The 22732-nt window shown below is 43.1% G+C and overlaps 1 protein-coding gene across 1 annotated transcript; it reads left to right on the top strand.

The window, feature by feature from the left end:
• The first annotated feature begins 13207 nt into the window (after positions 1-13207).
• LOC116016036 lies at positions 13208-19434 on the top strand. Its single transcript, XM_031256202.1, has 4 exons — positions 13208-14091; positions 14206-14416; positions 14711-15201; positions 18477-19434. The coding sequence occupies exons 1-4, from the start codon at positions 13208-13210 to the stop codon at positions 19432-19434; spliced, it is 2544 nt and encodes an 847-aa protein (XP_031112062.1).
• Positions 19435-22732: the final 3298 nt, after the last annotated feature.

Below are 22732 nucleotides of genomic sequence, written 5' to 3'. Positions count from 1 at the left end.
TGGGAAAAAATAAATGGGAACAAAGCTTTTATATTTTCCCTTATGTGATAAGAATGAGGAGTCTTGAAGACTAAGTCACATTGGATCATCCCTTATATGATAAGAATGAGGAAGATGTGGATAAAATTGTGACACTTGTCAAAGTCTTATGGTTCCTCAAGAAAAATATCTTCAATTGGACTGGTAAGGGTTAAAACAGATGAATTCTCGGTAGAGAATAATCTAAATCCAATAATTTTCGAAACCACAAATTTATTCCAGTCTAAACCTCAAAATTGGGCTAGGTTCGGTACACCGCAAAATTTAGCGATGCAACGATCACAATAAATTTTTGCTGCTATGGACCAACTTAATTAAATAGGAAACTCAAGAATAATAATATAGTGCCTAATAATCCATTTCCTAGGACAAACGGGTCCGAACACAAGTTCCTAAAAATTTTACGGTTCGTGACCGGCACGCATGATCGCAGCTTATTGGAATTAGTGAGGGGTTACAAGTGAAGAGGTAGGTGGAACTACAATTTTGTGTTTAAAGAAAACCAGCCCATTACACATAGAGTATGGCCCATCCGGGTTTTGTTAGGAACATAATGTAATAAGTTTTGATGATACCAAATGTATATCAGAATCCCCTAAGTCTCGAATGATAGGAATCTATGTAAGTTCGACAAGTAAACTAAGAGCGAAAATATAACCGGGTAACTTTGAGCTCAACTCGGAAAATATTTAAGCTTAAGGCAAACTTGATTGAACATTTTAGATGTCTTCGTGTTGTAAGTCTATAGTCAGATCAGAAGAAGGCACGAGACTACACTGGAGGAATAAGGGTCTGCGAGACATCAACTAAGTCTCGAGACATAAGCAGAGTTCGAGAGATAGAGTCTCTCTGAACATCAATCCAGTTCGAGACATGGATTCGAGACATCAGTCAAACGATACACCAAACCAGGTCTCGATACACTGACACTTCTCTATAGGACTGAACGGCAGTAAAGGAAGCTTGGATTAAAGTAATCTAAGTTTGGAGAAGAAGAATATCATGGAGATAAGCGAAGGTGCCTACAGAACGTTATGGGATTTACCGGAAGTAGATGCCACGTCAGAATTGCACAACAAACGGATAGAAAGTGCACCAATCCAAAGTCGGTCTTATTCCCTAAATCAAGGATCATGGGAATATAAAAAAGAGTAACTTTTGCCAAAAAGAGTAAGTGGAGCATGGACTCTAGAAAGTGGATTAAAGAATATTCACTACAAGACAAAAGGCACAAGTTGCAAGACCACCACTCCATGGAACATGCTGAAATTACTCAAGTCCCATGATCAGCATGGGAGATAAATTTCAAACGGAATAATTATCCCTCCAACGGAATTATTCCTCAAACTCTCATATATAAGGGCGTGAAGACACAATCACTAAGAAGGTGACCGAATATAACAAGCGAACTGATTTGCAAGAAGTGTCTAATTCAAACGTTCAAGTGCAAGTGCCAAATCTGGAATATCATCCTTGATATTCAATACAACGAGAAAAACACAACTTAGTGTTTGAGAGAGTTACAAAGCTGAAACATATACATATCCAGAAGGTGACCGAAGTTGGTCTACATCGACATTATTTCAACGATAGCTTTTGGTCAGATTGGAGTTTGTTACATCAAACTGTGACAACCAAAGGACCTTGCTTTGGATTAAGCAAGAAGAGGCGGAGTAACCTGGCTGCTGTCTAGTGAAGATCCTGAGGCTTGAGGTGGGCTTGGTGATCAAAGCTCAAGTGCTCGAGAGGTGGAGTAGCTGGAAGCAGGGAGAAAAACCTGAGGAGAGGCGGAGTAACCTGGGAGCTGTCTTGTGAAGATCCTGAGGCTTGAGGCGGGCTTGGTGATCAAAGCTCAAGTGCTCGAGAGGTGGAGTAACAAGAAGCGGGGCGAAAAACCTGAGGCTTGAGGCGGGCTTCGTGATCAAAGCTCAAGCGCTCGATATTGTACTAAAAAGGGAAGTTTTAGTGCAATCCTTCTAGGGAGTTTCTAGAAGAAGAGTGGACGTAGGCGGGTTGGCCGAACCACTTAAAAATCTCTCTCTCGCATTAACTTTCTACTTTTATCTCTCGCTATCTAACTCTCGAACTGCACTGCATATAATAGCACTTCTCGAACTAACTAAAACTCGTGCTAATTAAAAGGGGATAACATTTTCCGCTGCGCATAAAACTTTGTCTTCATCCCGTGAGGTATCGGACCTAAACATCCTAAGTCCAATACACATGAGAGGTCGAAAAGATTTGCAAAATCTTATACAAGTCTATTCACCCCCCCTCTAGACTTGTACCCCATCCTCTTGGGACCAACAATTGGTATCAGAGCAAGTTCTCTGATCGATATAAACCTTTGTTTATATTGCCTAGAGATCCTTCTTTGAAAATCTTTTAAAATCTTTTCAAAGCACGAGATAAATTTTCAATATGGACAGCATGTTGTCGAGACATCTTCTTTTTTATCTTAGCAGGTTCGATGACTGGAAAACACGCATGCTTGCGTACCTATCAGCCCTCCACGATGAGATGGCCGAAGTTATAAAAACTGGACCAGTCAAGATTGTGATGGTCAACACTGCTGCTGCACAAACCAAAGATGCACCAAAGTATGTCCCAAAGCCTAAGGAAGAATGGACAAGTGATGATAGGAAGAGAAACAACTTGGACAACATTGCCAAGGACATCCTCTTCAGAGCCATAGACGAGACCATCTTCCCAAAAGTAAGAAAATGCACAACGGCAAAAGAGGTATGGGATACCTTGGTGTTAATTTGTGACACCCCAACCTTACACAGGCTGAGATAGATAAAACTTAACCCAACAGCTGCCTATCTCAACCAAAAACCATAACATAGCGGAAGCGAATTTAAAACTTAAGGGCGTCATGCCACATCTAGGTATAAACACACCCTAGATGCACAGGCTAATCATAAGAATCAAACTAAGCTGTCATATATAAGATAGAATAAAATCCTCAAGTCATATTCATCAAAACCCAAGTACTAGCCAAAAGTATATAATGTCATAAAATCTCATAGTGGCACACAGGCCCAACAATCAACGTCTAAACAAGGTAAACTAAGGCTAAACATCCTCAGATAGAAAAGCTCTAGCGCGCTCTCGCATAACTACTCCATACCTGGAAAACACACAAAGAACCATTAGCAAAAGAATGCTAAGCAACCACCATTCACACCCGCAAGGAGGTATAGATATACATAAGCTTGTAAATAGGTTTACACACCCATATAGAATATAAACACCAACAAACTGTTCAACAGTTCAAAACCGATACTCAACAACAATAAGCTGAACGAATCAATAACCAAGACTCAATCAAACAAAGCCAATATCCAACCACGAAAGCATAACACAAGAACGAACCAATAACCGAGATATCAACTGAATAACCATCCAGAAGAACCAACCAAACTCAACGAGAACAACAAGGTAACAACCGAATAACATAAAGGACTCACAAACCAACCAAGGAAGAATCCCAACTCCAATCTCCAAATCCCCAATACCAGCCACCAAACCAAGCCAATCTCATAGCCACAAATCAAGAGTCAATTCCGGAAAACCGGTACGCAGGGGTAAAACCCAATCACAGGGACCGAAGTCCAATCACAGGGGTAATGAACCCAATCACAGGGGCAAAAGCCCAATCACAGGGACCGAAGTCCAATCACAGGGGTAATCAACCCAATCACAGGGACCGGAGTCCAATCACAGGGGTAATGAACCCGAACATAGTCAATAGTAGCACAGTTAGTTCATCCAACAACTCCCAACGATACTAACAAACCACCATCACATACTCATACTCCAACACCATCCCAAACAGCCAACCAAAGTGTTCCTCTCAATTATGAACACAAACAAACTCCCAGGTAATGAATTCCAAAGAATCAATGGACCAAGAGTACAAAAAGGGAAACTAAAGACATGAATCGATCTCCAAAATATGGTAATAAATACCCAACAAAAGGCATGGATAAATACCCCAAAACCATGTTAAAATACCCAACAAAAAAATCCAACAATAATCAGAACAAAGGGCCAACAACAGACAACAACAACAGAAAGCAGTTCACTGGAATCGATTTTCCTAGTGTCCTTGCGGAACACATCAACGGTCCTCAGACCTCCGCCGCACCCCTCCGCAAGGAGGAGGCGGTCCTCCACAACGGAACACGCTCAACCGTTCAACACCACCGCCGTGGCCTTGCGGAACTCCTCGGCGGATTACATTGTGCCGCCGAGGACCTCCGCAAGGTCAACCACCATTCCCAGATTCCAGAATACTCCCAGACCCGAAAATGTTCCAATTCCAAAGAGCAAAATCAGACCAAAATACACCAATATTGCATCAAATTAGAGGCCAAAAACATGGAAATCCAAACCATCAATGATCATACAACACTAGGCAAAAGATCAAGATGAAATCTAACAAATAGATTCAACAAATAGGGCTAATCACAAAGAATTTTCAGGATTTCCAACACCAAGAACATCATATAGAATAGGAGTGAATAAAATAGATTTTGATGGACATAGTGGTTACCTTTAAGAGCTTTTCTCAATCCAATCAAGCCTCAAACTAGTCCTCTAAGCCCCACCTCCTTCTTGATCATCTTTTACCCAAAGAACCCGAAAAGAACTTTATAAGAACATGCAAAAAGACTAACAAAAACACAAAATGCAAGATGGATTCTAGGATAGATGCACTTACCCACTCCTAACCAAGCTTAAAAGAGCAATCTTTACTTGAAAACTTGTAGGGAAATGAAGATCAATCTTTGGATGCAAGATGAAGGGAAATGGCGTGGGAAATGATTATAGGGAGGAAGAGGAGTGTAAACTTTTAGGGTAATTTTGATCTTCAAATTATATACTAAGAATACATACAATATTTAGGGTGTAAGACATTAAATGTGAAGTGGGCATAAGTTAGGAATATTATAAGAGATATGGGAATTAAATATAATCAAGACTAGTAAGTTGGGCTAATGAATTCATCCCTTACAAATTAAATATAATGATTAGGACAAGAAAGCCCATAGAATGTCTTAGGATCATTACATATATATATATAATATAAGATCAATAAATTGGGCTTGTAGGAATATTTAATTACAAAGGTTGTAAGGATCCAAATTGAATAAAATCCCCTTACAAGAATAAATTCAATTAATTGGGCTCTTGATTAGAATAATTAAATTAGGCTCAAGAATATATATATATATATATATATATATGTATCAAATTGGAAGAATTAGCCCAATTAAAATTAATTAAATTGCCCAAAAGAATTAATTAACGAACGATAGGCTTGAACGAATTTACGGGGTGTTACATAATTGGTGAAGGTGACGAACAGGAAAAGGAGAACAAGCTCACCGTGGCAATGAAGAAGTTTGAGGACTTCAAGATGAAACCGGGTGAGAGCATCGACAGCATGGAATCTCGGTTCATGAAGCTATCAATCGAAATCAGCGATCTGAAGATCTTACGAGGTCTTACCAAGGAGTGGGAAATGAAGGTGATCACAATGAGAGATCACAGAGATCTAAAGAACACCACAACTGACCAACTATTCAGAGATCTCAAAGCTTTCGAGTTCGAGATGTTCCCGAGAGATGAGGATGTGGTGGACAGATGGAATGTGGCATTGGTTGCTGACCAACCAACTACATCTTCAAGGTCAGATTCTAATCCCACAAATATTTTATCTAATGAATAGTTTGCTCTTTTTATGAGAAAGTTCAGGAAATACATGAAGAAAACACCGGAGAGCAATACAAGTTCACCTTCCTCCTCAAGAAGGAAAAATGAAAGATTTACACCCAGAAGGACGGAGGAAGAAAATCAAGGTCTTTGCTACAACTGCAGAAGACCTGGACACTTCAAGGCCGAATGCCCTTACCCTATGGTAAGTAAGTATCAAGGTCAAGAAGGCAGGGATTCCAGAAGGAAAGAGGAATCCAGAGAGAAGCCAGCACAAGGTGGCTTCAAGGGAGAAACAAAGACACATCCGCGCAAGAAGGCGCTTGTTGCTGAAGAACTCGAGAAGGCAATCGAGGAGTCCGAGACGTCGAGCTCCAGCGATAGCAGCAGCAGCTCAGAGGATGAGAGGGGGCTCATCTGCTTATACACTACAGAAGAGGAGGATCAATGCTTGATGGCTATCAATAATGAGGTAACCTCCACTTCTACTTCTCGCTGCTCTATCTCTACTTCTCAATGTTCTTCGTTTAGAAGCGATGAGGATCCCTTCGAGACTATGGAATTGCTCAGAAGGAACCTCAAAATCGCTAATAGCACTCATGCTAAAGTTATGGAGGAAAACAGCAGGCTAATTGCTGAAAGAGAAACACTTAAGAATGTCTCGAAAGAGAATTCAGAGTTAACTCTCAAAGTAAGCAACTTAGAAGTTGAAATAATCCAACTTAAGGAGGAGTGCAAAGCTCGAGAGGTTAAAGAGCTTAACCTTAAAGAGGTCATTGCATCATATACTAATTCCTCCAAGGCTATGGAGAAAATGGTAAATGATCATAGACCCACAAATGATAGAACCGGACTTGGGTTCCATCAGAACAATCTCTCGAAAGATAAACAGACCACTGGTTTGGGAACTTCAAATAATGGAGGATCTCAATCCAAACCAAACAAGGGTCATAAAGGACCAACAGAAAGGACCAGGGTAGCTATTCACAAACCGTCCCTATACACCAGAAATGGAAAGTATAGGAAAGCTACGAAGAATGGCCGGGTAAATATTATCGAGAGATCATCTAGCTATCTCTCGCAAGGCCATTCCGAGTACAAGAAAAGCTACACCCCATATAATGAGCCTCAAGGCAAATATGGAAGGTCTGAGATCTAGAAGTTTAGGAGATCACGGATGGAGGAAGGCAGACACTTCCCATCCAGTGATGATTGGTCAAATGAATAAGAACCGTGGGATAAACTTCAGTTCCTATGGTACCACTTGACCAAACAGGCAATGAAGGGTATGGTGCGTAAACCCGAGGTTAAGCCTCAACCAAGACTATCTTACGCACCTAAAAGGCCCCGAGTCTTTGCTAGCATTCCTTATGATTATCAAACGTGTAATGGCTACATTGCACCTAGACCTGGAGTAATGGGTCCAAGGTATAAATGGATGCCTAAACTTACTAACCAATCAGGACCCAAAGTTTGGGTACCTAAATCCACTTGATATGCCTGCAGGACACCAGGGACACATGGTTCATTGACAGTGGATGTTCGAGACATATGACGGGAAACTTAACTTTACTAGAGAACATCCAACCTATCGAAGGTCCCTGGTGACATTTGGAGACAACGAGAAGAAATGACGCACAAAGGCTGTTGGTGAAATCCATAAGAATGGATTGGTGATCAAGGGAGTATCCTACGTTGAAGGGCTTAAGTTCAACCTCCTTAGCACAAGCCAATTCTGTGACAAGGGATACAAAGTGATCTTCACCAAAAGCAAATGTCAAATCATACAAGAGGAATATCTCGAAGTCGTCCTGGAAGCAGCAAGGAAAGGAAACATGTACATAGTGGATTGGAGATCTGCCAAACCATCCCTATGTATGCTAGCAAGGAGCAAGGAAGACTTATGCTGGGATTGGCATAGTAAGCTTAGCCATCTGAACTTCAAAACTATCAACAAGTTTACAAAGAGGAATCTTGTGGAAGGACTGCCCAATGTGACGTTTCGAAAGGATAAGATCTGTGAGGCATGTCAACGCTGTAAACAGATCAAATCCTCTTTCAAAAACAAAGCTGAGACATCATCCACCAGACCATTAAGTCTCCTTCACATGGACTTATTTGGACCGGTGGATCCACCCAGCATAAGAGGAAGGAAGTAAACTCTTGTGGTAGTAGATGATTACATAAGATTCATCTGGACCGTGTTCTTAACCAAGAAGAGCAAGACAAAAGTTGCTTTGCCAAATCTCTTGAAACAAATGCAAGTTGAAAAGGACGTTTCGATATTAAAGATCCGGTCAGACCAAGGTGGAGAGTTCGTAAATCAAGTGAGCGAGAGCTACTGCAACGAAAATGGGATTCATCATCAACTATCAGCTGCTCGAACTCCTCAACAGAACGGAGTTGCTGAAAGAAGGAACAGAACTCTCAAGGAAGCTGCAAGGACCATGATCTCACAAGCCAACATATCTCAGGGATTTTGGGCAGAAGCAGTCAACACAGCATGCTACACCCAAAATCGGTCCTTGATCGTGAAAGGAGCTGGAAAGACTCCATATGAGTTGTGGAATGGAAGGAAGCCGAATGTAAGTTACTTCCATACATTCGGGTGCAAATGCTATGTCCACAACAATGGGAAGACTCAACTGAGAACCTTTGATGAAAAGGCGGATGAAGGAGTGTTTCTGGGATACTCATCGACAAGTAAAGCATTCAGAGTCTTCAACAAGCGGAGGTTGGTGGTTGAAGAATCCATACATGTCTCTTTTGATGATAGAGCATCAATAGATCAACCATCAAAGATAATAGAAGTAGCTGAAAGTTCAGAGGAAATTCAGCCAGAGTCTATCGAGAGATCAGATCTACCTCTCGATAGTTCGATAGATCGAGATGTAGCAGAACTCCAGTCAGAATCAGACGACGAAGAAATCACCAAGGAAAAAGCATCTAGATCAGTTGAACCAATCTAGATTACAGCTGATCAACCCTACCTCAATCTATAACGGAAGCATCGACTGAGGAATTACAACCAGATTTAAGATGGTTGAGAGGTCACCCCGCTGATCAAGTGATTGGAGATGTACGTGACAAAGTTCAGACCAGATCAGCTTATCGGGAGAGGAACTTCATCAGTTCGAGAGGAACGACGTCTGGGAACTGGTTCCGAGACCTCATCATCAGAACGTTATTGGCACGAAGTGGGTTTTCAGAAACAAGATGAATGAGGATGGAGTCATTGTTAGGAACAAGGCCAGACTTGTTGCTAAAGGTTATTGCCAAGAGGAAGGAATAGATTTTGATGAAACCTTCGCTCCTGTTGCACGTCTCGAAGCCATACGCATTTTTCTCGCATACGCAGCCTTCAAAGATTTCAAAGTATATCAAATGGATGTCAAGAGCGCTTTTCTGAACGGACTTCTCGAAGAAGAGGTGTACGTTGAACAACCTCTGGGTTTCTTGAAGGACGTGGGAGCTGACAAAGTATACAAGTTGAAGAAGGCACTTTACGGCTTAAAGCAAGCTCCGAGAGCTTAGTATGATACACTATCCTGTTTTCTACTTCAATGTGGGTTCACCAAAGGCCTAGTGGACAAAACATTGTTCAGAATTAAGGATGGGGATCATATCTTATTGGTGCAAATCTATGTGGATGATATTATCTTTGGGAGCACCAATCCAGACCTATGCGAGAAGTTCTCAAGGTTGATGAAAGGAAAGTTCGAGATGAGCATGATGGGAGAACTCAATTACTTTCTTGGGCTTCAAGTCAGACAGCTTAAGGAAGGTATCTTCATCAACCAGGAAAAATACACTAAGGATCTGCTCAGGAAATACAACATAGAAGGGAAATCTTCAGTCAAAGTACCAATGGGAACCTCTCTACGTATCGATGTTGACAGCGAAGGTCGAGAGGTCGATCAGACTACGTATCGAGGTATTATCGGATCCCTTCTATATTTAACTGCTAGTAGACCAGATATATCATTTGCAGTAGGTGTATGTGCTAGATTTCAGGCAAGTCCTAAGGAAAGCCACTTGAATGCATCGAAAAAGATCCTTAGATATCTCAAAGGTACGCAAAGTGTTGGGCTTTGGTATCCGAGAGGTGGATCTTTCGAACTTATGGGATATTCAGACGCGGACTTTGCCGGTTGCAAAATAGATCGAAAGAGTACATCAGGGACATGTCAGTTTCTAGGAGGGAGACTTGTCTCATGGTTTAGCAAGAAACAGCATTCGATAGCTACAAGCACCGCTGAGGCAGAATATGTAGCAGCTGGGAGTTGTTGTGCTCAAGTGTTATGGATGAAGCACCAACTATTGGATTATGGGGTTGAATGTAAAGAGGTGAAAATTATGTGTGACAACACAAGTGCTATTGTTATTACTCAGAATCCAGTATTACACTCAAGGACAAAGCACATTGATATAAAGTATCACTTTATTCGGGACCATGTTGAGAAAAAGGATATCACGTTGGAATATGTTGCAACGGAGGAGCAACTAGCAGATATTTTCACAAAAGCTTTGTGTGAAAGTAGATTCTCTCAACTAAGATTAGAATTGGGAATGATAGAATTGGGTTGAATGGTCAAATCTTATCTCCTTGTATTAAGTGTCATGCACTGTTACGCATGTGAGGAGCGTTTCATCAACTTTATGGCAGCTTTGGAGTTACACAGCATTGAAAGGTCATTCAATATGGCAACCCGTGAATCTACAGTTTCTACTCTTTGGGCTATAAATAGAGGGGTTCTCTCATCAGTTTATGTCATCAACTTCTTCATGGAGAAGAAGAAAGGAAAAGATGATATACCGTTCTTTTATAGAGGGAGGAAATCAGCAATCAAGTCCAAAGATTTCCAAGGAGAGAATTATCCAGATCTAACGACGGGTGAATAGATTGCGGAGCTTCCTGATAATCCAAGCAAGGTCATATGCGAGCATCCTATTCCCATCCATAATGAATGGCTCCCCAAATGCGTGGAGATCCAAAATGATGGGAAATTGGAGTCAGGTGAAGATGCTTGCACAAGCAGGACGCCTACCGCTGCACATTCTGGAAAAGAAGTTCCTCACAACCAAGGGAAAGGGGAAAGGAGCCTCTGAGGAGTGCAGCAGCGGAGAGGCAGAGAAGAACAAGAAGAACGAGCCACCTCTAGTTCTGTAACTCAGTCAGAATAGGATGTAGATGGCTAGTTCTTGTTCTAAATAGATTCCTATTTGGCTAACCAAGGCCAAACATAAGTTTCTCTGGAATCTAATAGGATATTGATTCATATGTAATGCCTTTGGAATCACTAAATGAACTTAAGGAAATGTTCTAAGTGACATCTTTTGAATGAATCAATCTTGTGTTCTCTATCGCAATCTGTGTTCGAACGGTTATTCGAGAGATACCATGTCAGTTCAAGCTAAAACGTTATGTCTCGAAGAAGGGTAGTTCGAGAGTTCACTTCGAAGGTTAACAAACTGACTCTCTGTATATCTCTGGATGGAGGAATAAGGAGGGTTAGGGATTAATCACTCAGGGGGAATATCATTAACCAAAAGGAAGGCTTAAGTGGAGGTATAAGGAGGTTTAGGGATCAATCACTCAGGGGGAAGATCCTTAAACTAGCACCTCGAGCAGTTTTACCTTCGAGAGGTAAAACTGATGCTTCAACGGATATAAGTGGAACGGCTATTTTTGGTTTTTAATGACAACAACGTGGCCATCAGTTACTAACGGTTTCCCATGTTTTAAGGTCTCTATCTCGGATAATGGGAGCATGCTTATAATGGTTTTATCTTATTTAAACCTCCACTCAAAACCGTCACCTGCAATCCCAAAAATATCCTTACCATACATTATACATCCAACCGTTATAAAAGGGTATTCTTGACTTTTCGCTTATATTTAAATGAGCCGGATCACAACCGTGACCCATATCCTCAACCCTACCCAAATATCCGACCCAAATCTAGCACTATAAAAGCCTTACCCATCTTCTTTACCCGGATTTAAGCTCACATCCGAATACCCAAAAATTTCCCAAAACCGAATACTGTACTCATTCCCTCCAAAACTTCAATCTCTCAACAATGGCGTCCGATTCATCATCCTCAACCTCATCTACCGACGCATACCAGAAGGAGGTGCAACACATTCGCACCCAAATAAAGCAGGTCAACGCGAGAAGCATCCTTGACAAAAGCGGGTTCGTTAAGCACTCGGAGGATCCAAAGAAGACAGAGAAAGTCCTCAAGAAGTTCGAGAAGGCAGGGCTTCTTAAGTATATGGAGCATGATTATCGAACCATCCACGCCTTGGACTTCACCGAGTGGTTCGCAAATGCCAAGGTCACGAAGGGCGCAATAGAGAGCAGCGTCAACGGAATCCACATTACGACATCTGTGGGTGACCTAAGAGTGGCATTCGACTTTCAGGCACCGGAGGAAGCAGTCCAGCACCTCTCGGATTACGAGTTGGACAAGCAGATGTTCTGGGACAAAATCCGACTGGAGACTGCACCGCAACGAGCATCCTCTGCCCTCCGCAAATTCCATCTCAAGGAGAGGTATGCTCTAGCTGCCGATTTGATAATGAAGTTTGTCCTCGGCAAGGTGTCTGGAACCGACGAAATCAATCTGGACATCCTCAAAGTTCTCCATGCCATCTGGAACAACACCAAACTGAACTGGGCACAGATCATCTTCGACTCCTTACTACAGCAAGTGCAAAGCTCAGTCTCAAGTGCCAACCAATTGATCAGTAAAAAGGTTGGTTTTGGTTTTGTTGTTCAGTATATTTTAGAATTGAAGGGCTTGGAATTGAGGGAAGGGCGAGAGATTCATCGAAATACCTATATGGGTAGGACGAAATCTCAAGCTCCGAAGGGTAAAAGTGCTAAGGATGAACCATCCCCCTCTAAGCCGAGAGTTAAGGGCAAAAGGAAAGCCCAGCCAGAGAGTGCTAACTCTGATGATGAACCCTTGGGAAACTTGATTAAAAGGGTTCAATTGCCAAAAAGGGCCAAGAGGGCCAAGAAAGTTTCTGTCAGTCAGGTCCGAGAAGTGGTTCCAGCGATGATACAAGTATCATTTGAGAACAGGGCACAGGCCCAGGGGGAATCTCAGGCTACATTGGCCGCTGAGATTGAGAGAGTACCCCCTACCAGGTCTCTATCTGGAGCTCTGTTTGTTGATTTAAATGTTGCTGATGATGGTGCTGAGGGGGCTGCTGAGTCTGGGGTTGGACCTCGAGAGGAGGTTCGAGAAGTTGAAGGCACTGGGATCAGTGATCCAGTGCGGACAGAAACAGAGGAACCACGAGAGGTGGTTCGAGAGATGGATGTTCCGGCAGCAGATGAGAATGTTTTAGATCAAGCAAGAGGCTGCTGATGATCAGGGCACTGTGGTCAGGGACCCAGTGCAAAGTGCTGAAAATGTAAGCCTAACGCCAATGGAGTCTGCCCGGATTGAAAGGACCATTGCTCAAGCTCTGGCAGATGTTGGGCTGATTAGTGATCTCTCGGATGGTCATCGAGAGGTCAGTAAACATGCAGTGAGTTGTGCATCACCAACAGAGCACGTGTTGGAGAGAACAGATGCTGAAGTATGCTCTCAGTTGAATCAAGCTGATGACGAGGGGACTACCTTGGATGATTTCTCCAGAGTGCTTCGATGGATTGAATGGAGAACTGGTCCCATTGATCAACTGATATTAAGAGCAGCAAGTATGGTGGCTGAAGAAGACTTCGCTCTTAATTGGTTAAATATCACAGAATTACCAGCCACTGATCTGCTCAACATTGCCCATGAGATGAATGTGACTAAGAAAAATCTTGGTCGAACTGACAAAGGAAAGGGCATAGCAGATGCACAAGAAGAGGAAGTTGAGTCTGAATTGGATCCTACTGCTGAAGCTCAATTTCAAGAAGAACTCAGGCTTGCCACTGTTTTATCCTTGGGACAGCAAGTCGAAATGACGAGAGGTCCAGGAGAAACCTCTAGTGTTGCGAAAGATAGCATTGATCAACCCATAGCCATAGCTGCAATACCCGTGTCCCAGGTTGCTGATTCTGCTTTGGTCCCTCATGCAAATGCTTCGAGAGATGCTTTTGATACCTCTGAAGCACAAGGAGTGGCACAAAGTTCAGATCCACTACTGCCACCGCATGAGTCCACACCCTCGACACATGAAGATGAAGCACAAACTGTTCGAGAGGGTGAAATTCCGTTGCTCCAACTCCCTGGCTTTCCCATTGACATGGAAATGCCATCACCATTCCTGCTGCCTACTGACGATGCAGCAACATTTGCAGCAAGGATGGCTGATAGAGAAAGGTGGAGTGCACCAGTTGCTCCTGAACCGATTGAGATTTCTGACTCTTCCGAGCAAACTGAGGTGCACAATGAGCAACAAGAGCAGAATGATACAAGTCCTGCTGGTTCGAGAAGTGCTGAGGAGACTGATGTAGCTATCGAAGGTGGAAATAGGGAAGCACCTATCGACCCTTCATCTCCAAAACCACCAGTAGATGACCAAGTTCCCAGCACTGGTTCGAGAGGTGAAGCTGAGGGGGAAGTGCCTTTGGATGGAAATCGGGAAGCATCCAACACAGAAGTACCCTCTCTCGCTGATCCAATCCAGTCAGTTGCTGAAGCTGAGGCTCCAGGTTCGAGAGGTGACGAGCAAGAAGTGATCCATCCCTTAGGTGGAAACCGGGAAGCGCCTGACATGGAGCTACCTTCGAGCTCTGAACCCAGTGTCCTTGCTGATCCTCAGAGACAAATTCGAGAGGTGGACTCGCAGATGCAAGTCATGGGTGGAACTCTGGAAGCACCCAAGTCCCCTCCGACGAAAGGTACTACTGATTCTCCTTCTTCTCCTTCTGACTTTGGTTCACAGGCCGAGAGAGTGTTCATTGGCGAGGTGCGTCAATTCATGGCTGACCAAACTCAGAAGATGGCTCAACTCGAGCGCATACTGGCTGTTGTTCGAAACCATGCAATGCCCGTGGCTGGCACAAGTACTTCTCAAGCTCGCCACGAAGAACTCCTCGAACAGACAGTATGGGCTGAGGATGCAGCACAAAAGGCTGCTGATGATGCTGCTGTAGCTCGCTCAGAGGCTGAACGCACGAGAGATGAACTAGCTGATCTACGAGCTGAATTTAGAGCCTATCAAACTTCCAGTGAGCTTCGACAGGATATAATGAAGGCCATGCTTGACGATCTGTCGAATCAAGTGCCTGCCCAGCTTGAATCACTCTTCGAAGGGCTGACTACGCTCCTTTCCCGTGGTGATGCTGCCAACAAGGGGGAAATTAGTCAAAGAGGAGGAGCAAGAGGCAAGAAAAGGGCAGCAAGCAGTGAACCAGCTGGACCTCCTACGAAGATTACAAAGACAATAAGCCAACAAATGGAGGAAGTTAAAAAGGCAGAAGCTGCAAGGCTCCAGCGCACACTGGAAATGGAAAGAAGAAGAGCAGAAGATGAAGAAAGAAAGAAGAAAAGACAAGAACAATTGACAGCCAAGGAGAAGGAAGATGAGAAACTCATAAGAAGTCACAGAATAGGAGCAAAAGAAGAGAGCACAAAGTTCCTAAACGACATCATAGTAAGCTTCATCGCTAAAACTGACTTCTCGTTTCATAGTGGCTTAAATCCTTCAGAATGCATTGAATGGTGGAGAGACAGGGTAATCGAAGGGGATCTCATAGGAGAAGCCTTCATCAACTATATTCACCTTGACGTCTCAGAAGAGTATCGAGGAAAGGTGAACTCTGAAGATCCCGTCAAGACACGAGCAGCCATAAACGAAAAGAGAAAGGAAAACAAGTAGTAAGCTCTCGATGTCTAAATGCATTCTTTCCTTGTGTTGTTCTTTATACTCTTGTAATCTTCTCTTCTTACACTTTGTAAAACATTCCCTTTTATGCTTAATATATACATATCTTTTGCTGGGGGTGTTGTGTGAGTTCTTATCTTATGCATTAGGATATTAGCTCACTTGTCAAACTTACCATATGCGCTGAAAATAAAATCAATGTTCTTTTCTTGCTAAATCAACCATATAAGTAAGTATAAGTGTTGGCATCATCAAAAAGGGGGAAATTGTTAGGAACATTATGTAATAGGTTTTGATGATACCAAATGTAAATCAGAATCCCCTTAGTCTCGAAAGATAGGAATATATGTAAGTTCGACAAGTAAACTAAGAGCGAAAATATAACCGGGTAACTTTCAGCTCAACTCGGAAAATATTTAAGCTTAAGGTAAACTTGATTGAACATTTTAGATGTTTTCGTGTTGTAAGTTCACAGTCAGATCAGAAGAAAGCACGAGACTACACTGGAGGAATAAGGGTCTGCGAGACATCAACTAAGTCTTGAGACATAAGCAGAGTTCGAGAGATAGAGTCTCTCGAGACATCAATCCAGTTCGAGACATGGATTCGAAGCATCGATCAAGCGAGACATCAAATCAGGTCTCGATACTTTTCCATAAGGCTGAACGGCAGTAAAAATAGCTTGGATTAAATTAATTTAAGTATGGAGAAGAAGAATATCATGGAGATAAGGAAAGGTGTCTACAGAACGTTATGGGATCTACCGGAAGTGGATGCCACGTCAGAATTGCACAACAAACGGATAGAAAGTGCACCAATCCGAAGTCGGTCTCATTCCCTAAATCAAGGATCATGGGAATATAAAAAGAGTAACTTTTGCCTAAAAGAGTAAGTGGAGCATGGACTCTAGAAAGTGGATTAAAGAATATTCACTACAAGACAAAAGGCACAAGTTGCAAGACCACCACTCCATGAAACATGCTGAAAATATTCAAGTCCCATGATCGGCATGGGAGACAAGTTTCAAACGGAATAGTTTTCCCTCCAACGGAATTATTCCTAAACTCTCATATATAAGGACGTGAAGACACAAGAAAAAAGAAGTTTGAAAATTGAGAGAATTCTAAGTGATTTGCAAGAAGTGTCAAATTCAAACGTTAAAAGTGCAAGTGCTAAATCTGGAATATCATCCTTGATATTCAACACAGCGAGAAAAACACATCTTAGTGTTTGAGAGAGTAACAAAGCTTAAACATATACATATCCAGAAGGTGACCGAAGTAGCTCTACATCGACCTTATTTCAACGATAGCTTGCGGTCAGATTGGAGCTTGTTACATTAAACTGTGACAACCAAAGGTCCTTGCTTTGGATTAAGCAAGAAGAGGCGAAGTATCCTGGCAGCTGTCTAGTGAAGATCCTGAGGCTTGAGGCGGGCTTGGTGATCAAAGCTCAAGTGCTCGAGAGGTGGAGTAGCTGGAAGCGGGGAGAAAAACCTGAGGAGAGGCGGAGTAACCTGGGAGCTGTCTTGTGAAGATCCTGAGGCTTGAGGCGGGCTTGGTGATCAAAGCTCAAGTGCTCGATAGGTGGAGTAACAAGTGGCGGGGCGAAAAACCTGAGGCTTGAGGCGGGCTTCGTGATCAAAGCTCAAGCGCTCGACATTGTACTAAATAGGGAAGTTTTAGTGCAATCCTTCTAGGGAGTTTCTAGAAGAAGAGTGGACGTAGGCGGGTTGGCCGAACCACTTAAAAATCTCTCTCTCGCATTTACTTTCTGTCTTTTATCTCTCGCTATCTAACTCTCGAATTGCACTACATATAATCACTTCTCGAACTAACTCAAACTCGTGCTAATTAAAAAGGGGATAACATTTTCCGCTGCGCATAAAACTTTGTCTTCATCCCGTGAGGTATCGGACCTAAACATCCTAAGTCCAATACACACGAGAGGTCGAAAAGATTTGCAAAATCTTATACAAGTCTATTCACCCCCCCCCCCTCTAGACTTGTACCCCATCCCCTTGGGACCAACAGNCCCCCCCCCCTCTAGACTTGTACCCCATCCCCTTGGGACCAACAGAGAGCAGCGTCAGCGAAATCCACATTACAACATCGGTGGGTGACCTCAGGGCAGCATTCGACTTTCAGGCAATGGAGGAAGCAGTCCAGCACCTCTCGGATTTTGATTTGGACAAACAAGCTTTCTGGGATAAAATCCGATTGGAGACTGCACCACAAAGAGCATCCTCTGCCCTCCGAAAATTCCATCTCAAGGAGAGGTTTGCTCTGGCTGCCGACCTAATCATGAAATTCATCCTCGGCAAGGTGTCCGGAACCGACGAGATCAATCTGGACATCCTCAAAATCCTCCATGCAATCTGGAACAACACCAAAATGGACTGGGCACAGATAATTTTCAACTCTCTACTACAGCAAGTGCAAAGCTCAGTCTCAAATGCCAACCAGTTGATAAGTAAAAAGGTTGGTTTTGGTTTTGTTGTTCAGAGTATTTTACGTTTGAAGGGCTTGCAGTTGAGGGAAGGGCGAGAGATTCATCGAAATACCTATATGGGTAGGACGAAATCTCAAGCTCCAAAGGGTAAAGGTGTTAAGGATGCACCATCTCCCTCAAAGCCGAGAGCTAAGGGCAAAAGGAAAGCCCAACCTGAGAGTGTTAACTCTGATAATGAACCCTTAGGTAACTTGATTAAAAGGGTTCAACTGCCAAAGAGGGCCAAGAGGGCCAAAAAGGTTTCTGTTAGTCAAATTCGAGAGGTAGCATCGTTGATGATTCAAGTACCATTCGAGGACAGGGCACAAGCCCAGGGGGAATCTCAGGCTACACTGGCCGCTGAGATTGAGAGAGTGCCCCCTACCAGGTCTTTGTCAGGAGCACTTTTTGTTGATATAAATGTTGATGGTGCTGAGGGTGCTGATGAATCTGAGGTTGGACCTCGAGAGGAGGTTCGAGAAGTTGAAAGCACTGGGATCAGTGATCCAGTGCAGGCAGAAACAGAGGAACCACGAGAGGTGGTTCGAGAGATGGATATTCCAGCAGCAGATGCCAATGTCTCAATTCAAGAAGCTGCTGATGAACAGGGCACTGTGGTCAGGGACCCAGTGCAAAGTGCTGAAAATGTGGTACAAATGCGCATGGAGTCTGCACGGGTTGAAAGAACGATTGCACAGGCTTTAGCAGATGTTGGGCTGATCAGTGATCTCTCGGATGGTCATCGAGAGATAAGTGAACAAGCAGTGACTCGTGCATCACCAAGACAACCTGTGTCTGCTAGATCAGTTAGGACAGATGCAGAGGCTTGCTCTCAGTTGAATCAAATTGCTGATGATGTGCCTACCGTGGATGATTTCTCCAGAGTACTAAGATGGATTGAATGGAGAACAGGACCAATTGAACAGCTGATTACGAGAGTAGCAAGCATGGTGGCTGAGGAAACTTTTGCGCTTAACTGGTTGAATCTTACATCGATCCCAGCCAATGAACTCACAGATCTTGCCCATGAAATGAATGTGACTAGGAGGAATCTTGGTCGATCTGATAAAGGAAAGGGCATAGCTGATGATGCACGAGAAGAGGAAGCCGAGTCTGAAATGAATTCAGCAGCTGAAGCTCAATTTCGAGAGGAAATCAGACTTGCCACTACTCTATCCTTGGGACATCAAGTAGAGGTGACGAGAGGTCCAGGAGAAACCTCTGGTATTGCGAAAGATAGCGCTGAAAATCCCATAGCAACAGCCGCAATACCTCTGTCCCAAGTTGAAGACTCTGCTCTGGGTTCTCAGGGAGATGCTTCGAGAGATGAGTTCGAGACCTCTTAAGCACAAGAAATGGCACCAAACTCAGTTCAACCACTGCCACCACCTGAGCCCACACCCTCGACAGATGAAGATGAAGCACAGACTGTTCGAGAGGGTGAAATTCCGTTGCTCCAACTCCCCGGCTTTTCCATTGATATGGAATTGCCATCACCATTCCTGCTGCCTGAAGACGATGCATCAACCTTTGCAGCCAGGATGGTTGATAGAGCAAGATGGAGTGCACCAGTTGCTCCTGAACCAATAGAGATCCATGACTCTCCTGTGCAGAATGAGCAACGAGAGCAGAATCACACAAGTCCTGCTGGTTCGAGAAGTGCTGAGGAGATTGATGAGACCATCGAAGGTGGAAACCGGGAAGCACCTGTCGATCCTTCATCTCCAAACCCACCAGCAGATGACCAAGTTCCCAGCACTGATTCGAGAGGTGAGGCTGAGGGGGAAGTTCCTTTGGATGGAAACCAGGAAGCATCCAACACAGAAGAACCCTCTCTTGCTGATCCGATCCCATCAGCTGCTGAAGCTGAGGCTCCAGGTTCGAAAGGTGAAGAGCGAGAAGTGATCCATCCCTCAGGTGGAAACCGGGAAGCGCCTGACATGGAGCTACCTTCAAGCTCTGATCCCAGTGTTCCTGCTGAACCTTAGAGGCATGTTTGAGAGGTGGACTCGCAGATGCAAGTCATGGGTGGAAATCTGGAAGCACCCAAGTCCCCTCCGATGAAAGGTACTTCTGATTCTCCTTCTTCTTCTAACTTTGGTACACAGGCCGAAAGAGTTTTCATTGGCGAAGTGCGTCAATTCATGGCTGATCAAACTCAGAAGATGGCTCAAGTCGAGCGCATACTGGCCGTAGTTTGAAACCATGCAATGCCCGTGGCTGGCACTAGTGCTTCTCAAGCTCGCCACAAAGAACTTTTCGAACAGGCAGTATGGGCTGAGGATGCAGTGCGAAAGGCTGTTGATGAGGCTGCTATAGCTTGATCAGAGGCTGAAAGTACGACAGATGAACTAGCTGAGCTACGAGCAGAGTTTAGAGCCTATCAGAATTCTAGTGAGCTTCGACAGGACGAGATGAAAGCCATGCTTGATGATCTGTCGAACCAAGTGCCTGCCCAACTCCAATCACTCTTCGAGGGGTTAACTACTCTCCTTTCCCGTGGTGCTGATGCCAACAAGGGGGAAAATAGCAGTCAAAGGGGAGGAGGAAGAGGCAAGAAAAGGGCAGCAAGCAGTGAACCAGCTGGACCTCCTATGAAAATTCCAAAGACAACAAGCCAGCAAATGGAGGAAGCCAAAAACGCAGAAGCTGCAAGACTCCAGCGCTCACTGGAAATGGAAAGAAGGAGACAAGAAGATGAAGAGAGAAAGAAGAAAAGACAAGCACAACTAACAGCCAAGGAGAAGGAAGATGAGAAATTCATAAGAAGCCACAGAGTAGGAATGAAAGAAGAAAGCACGAATTTCTAAGCGAAATCATAGTAAGCTTTCTTGCCAATACTGATTTATCTTTTCATAGTGGCCTAAATCATTCAGAATGCATCGAATGATGGAGAGATGGGGTAATTGAAGGAAGCCTCATAGGTGAATCCTTCATCAACTACATTCACCTTGACGTCTCAGAAGATTATCGAAAGCAGGTGAACTCTGAAGATCCCGTCAAGACACGAGCAGCCATAAACGAGAAAAGGAAAGCAGACAAGTAGTAAGCTCTCGATGTCTACATGCATTCGTTCATTATGTTGTTATTTATCTTTTTGTAATCTTTTCTTCTTATGCCTTGTAAAACATTCCCTTTTATGCTAATATATACATATCTCTTGCTGGGGGCGTTGCGTGAGTTCGTCTTTTACGCATTAGTAGACTAGCTCACTTGTCAAACTTACCATATGCGCTGAATATAAAATCAAAGTTTTTCTTGCTAAATCAGCCATATAAGTAAGTATAAGTGTTGGCATCATCAAAAAGGGGGAAATTGTTAGGAACATAATGTAATAAGTTTTGATGATACCAAATGTATATCAGAATCCCCTAAGTCTCGAATGATAGGAATCTATGTAAGTTCGACAAGTAAACTAAGAGCGAAAATATAACCGGGTAACTTTGAGCTCAACTCGGAAAATATTTAAGCTTAAGGCAAACTTGATTGAACATTTTAGATGTCTTCGTGTTGTAAGTCTATAGTCAGATTAGAAGAAGGCACGAGACTACACTGGAGGAATAAGGGTCTGCGAGACATCAACTAAGTCTCGAGACATAAGCAGAGTTCGAGAGATAGAGTCTCTCTGAACATCAATCCAGTTCGAGACATCAGTCAAACGATACACCAAACCAGGTCTCGATACACTGACACTTCTCTATAGGGCTGAACGGCAGTAAAGGAAGCTTGGATTAAAGTAATCTAAGTTTTGAGAAGAAGAATATCATGGAGATAAGAGAAGGTGCCTACAGAACGTTATGGGATTTACCGGAAGTAGATGCCACGTCAGAATTGCACAACAAACGGATAGAAAGTGCACCAATCCAAAGTCGGTCTTATTCCCTAAATCAAGGATCATGGGAATATAAAAAAGAGTAACTTTTGCCAAAAAGAGTAAGTGGAGCATGGACTCTAGAAAGGAAGCTTGGATTAAAGTAATCTAAGTTTTGAGAAGAAGAATATCATGGAGATAAGAGAAGGTGCCTACAGAACGTTATGGGATTTACCGGAAGTAGATGCCACGTCAGAATTGCACAACAAACGAATAGAAAGTGCACCAATCCAAAGTCGGTCTTATTCCCTAAATCAAGGATCATGGGAATATAAAAAAGAGTAACTTTTGCCAAAAAGAGTAAGTGGAGCATGGACTCTAGAAAGTGGATTAAAGAATATTCACTACAAGACAAAAGGCACAAGTTGCAAGACCACCACTCCATGGAACATGCTGAAATTACTCAAGTCCCATGATCAGCATGGGAGACAAATTTCAAACGGAATAATTTTCCCTCCAACGGAATTATTCCTCAAACTCTCATATATAAGGACGTGAAGACACAATCACTAAGAAGGTGACCGAATATAACAAGCGAACTGATTTGCGATGTTAATACTTATGGTGCGCCATTTTAACACTTAAGGTGCGCCATTTTTTTAAACTAAAGGTGCGCGATGTTAATACTTAAGGTGCGTCATTTTAACACTTAAGGTGCGTTGTTCTAACACTTAAGGTGAATGTTTCTATCACTTAAGGTGCGTCATTTTTAGCTTATGCTTCTTCTTTAAAACACAAATATTTTTTTTTTAATTTTTCATTGATTTGATCCG

Source organism: Ipomoea triloba, chromosome 4 (assembly GCF_003576645.1).
Source record: "Ipomoea triloba cultivar NCNSP0323 chromosome 4, ASM357664v1".
Taxonomy (NCBI): Eukaryota; Viridiplantae; Streptophyta; class Magnoliopsida; order Solanales; family Convolvulaceae; genus Ipomoea; species Ipomoea triloba.
Note: the sequence above shows the minus strand (reverse complement) of the source record. Positions and strands in the feature narration are given on the sequence as shown.

Excerpts from the sequence above, each read along its gene's own strand:
- LOC116016036 (XM_031256202.1), top strand. The coding sequence starts at position 13,208 with ATGGAGTCTGCCCGGATTGAAAGGACCATTGCTCAAGCTCTGGCAGAT. Across the intron at positions 14,092-14,205 it reads AGGATGGCTGATAGAGAAAG|TGCTGAGGAGACTGATGTAG; the intron begins GTGGAGTGCACC and ends TGGTTCGAGAAG. Across the intron at positions 15,202-18,476 it reads AAAAAGGCAGAAGCTGCAAG|GTCTTTGTCAGGAGCACTTT; the intron begins GCTCCAGCGCAC and ends GCCCCCTACCAG.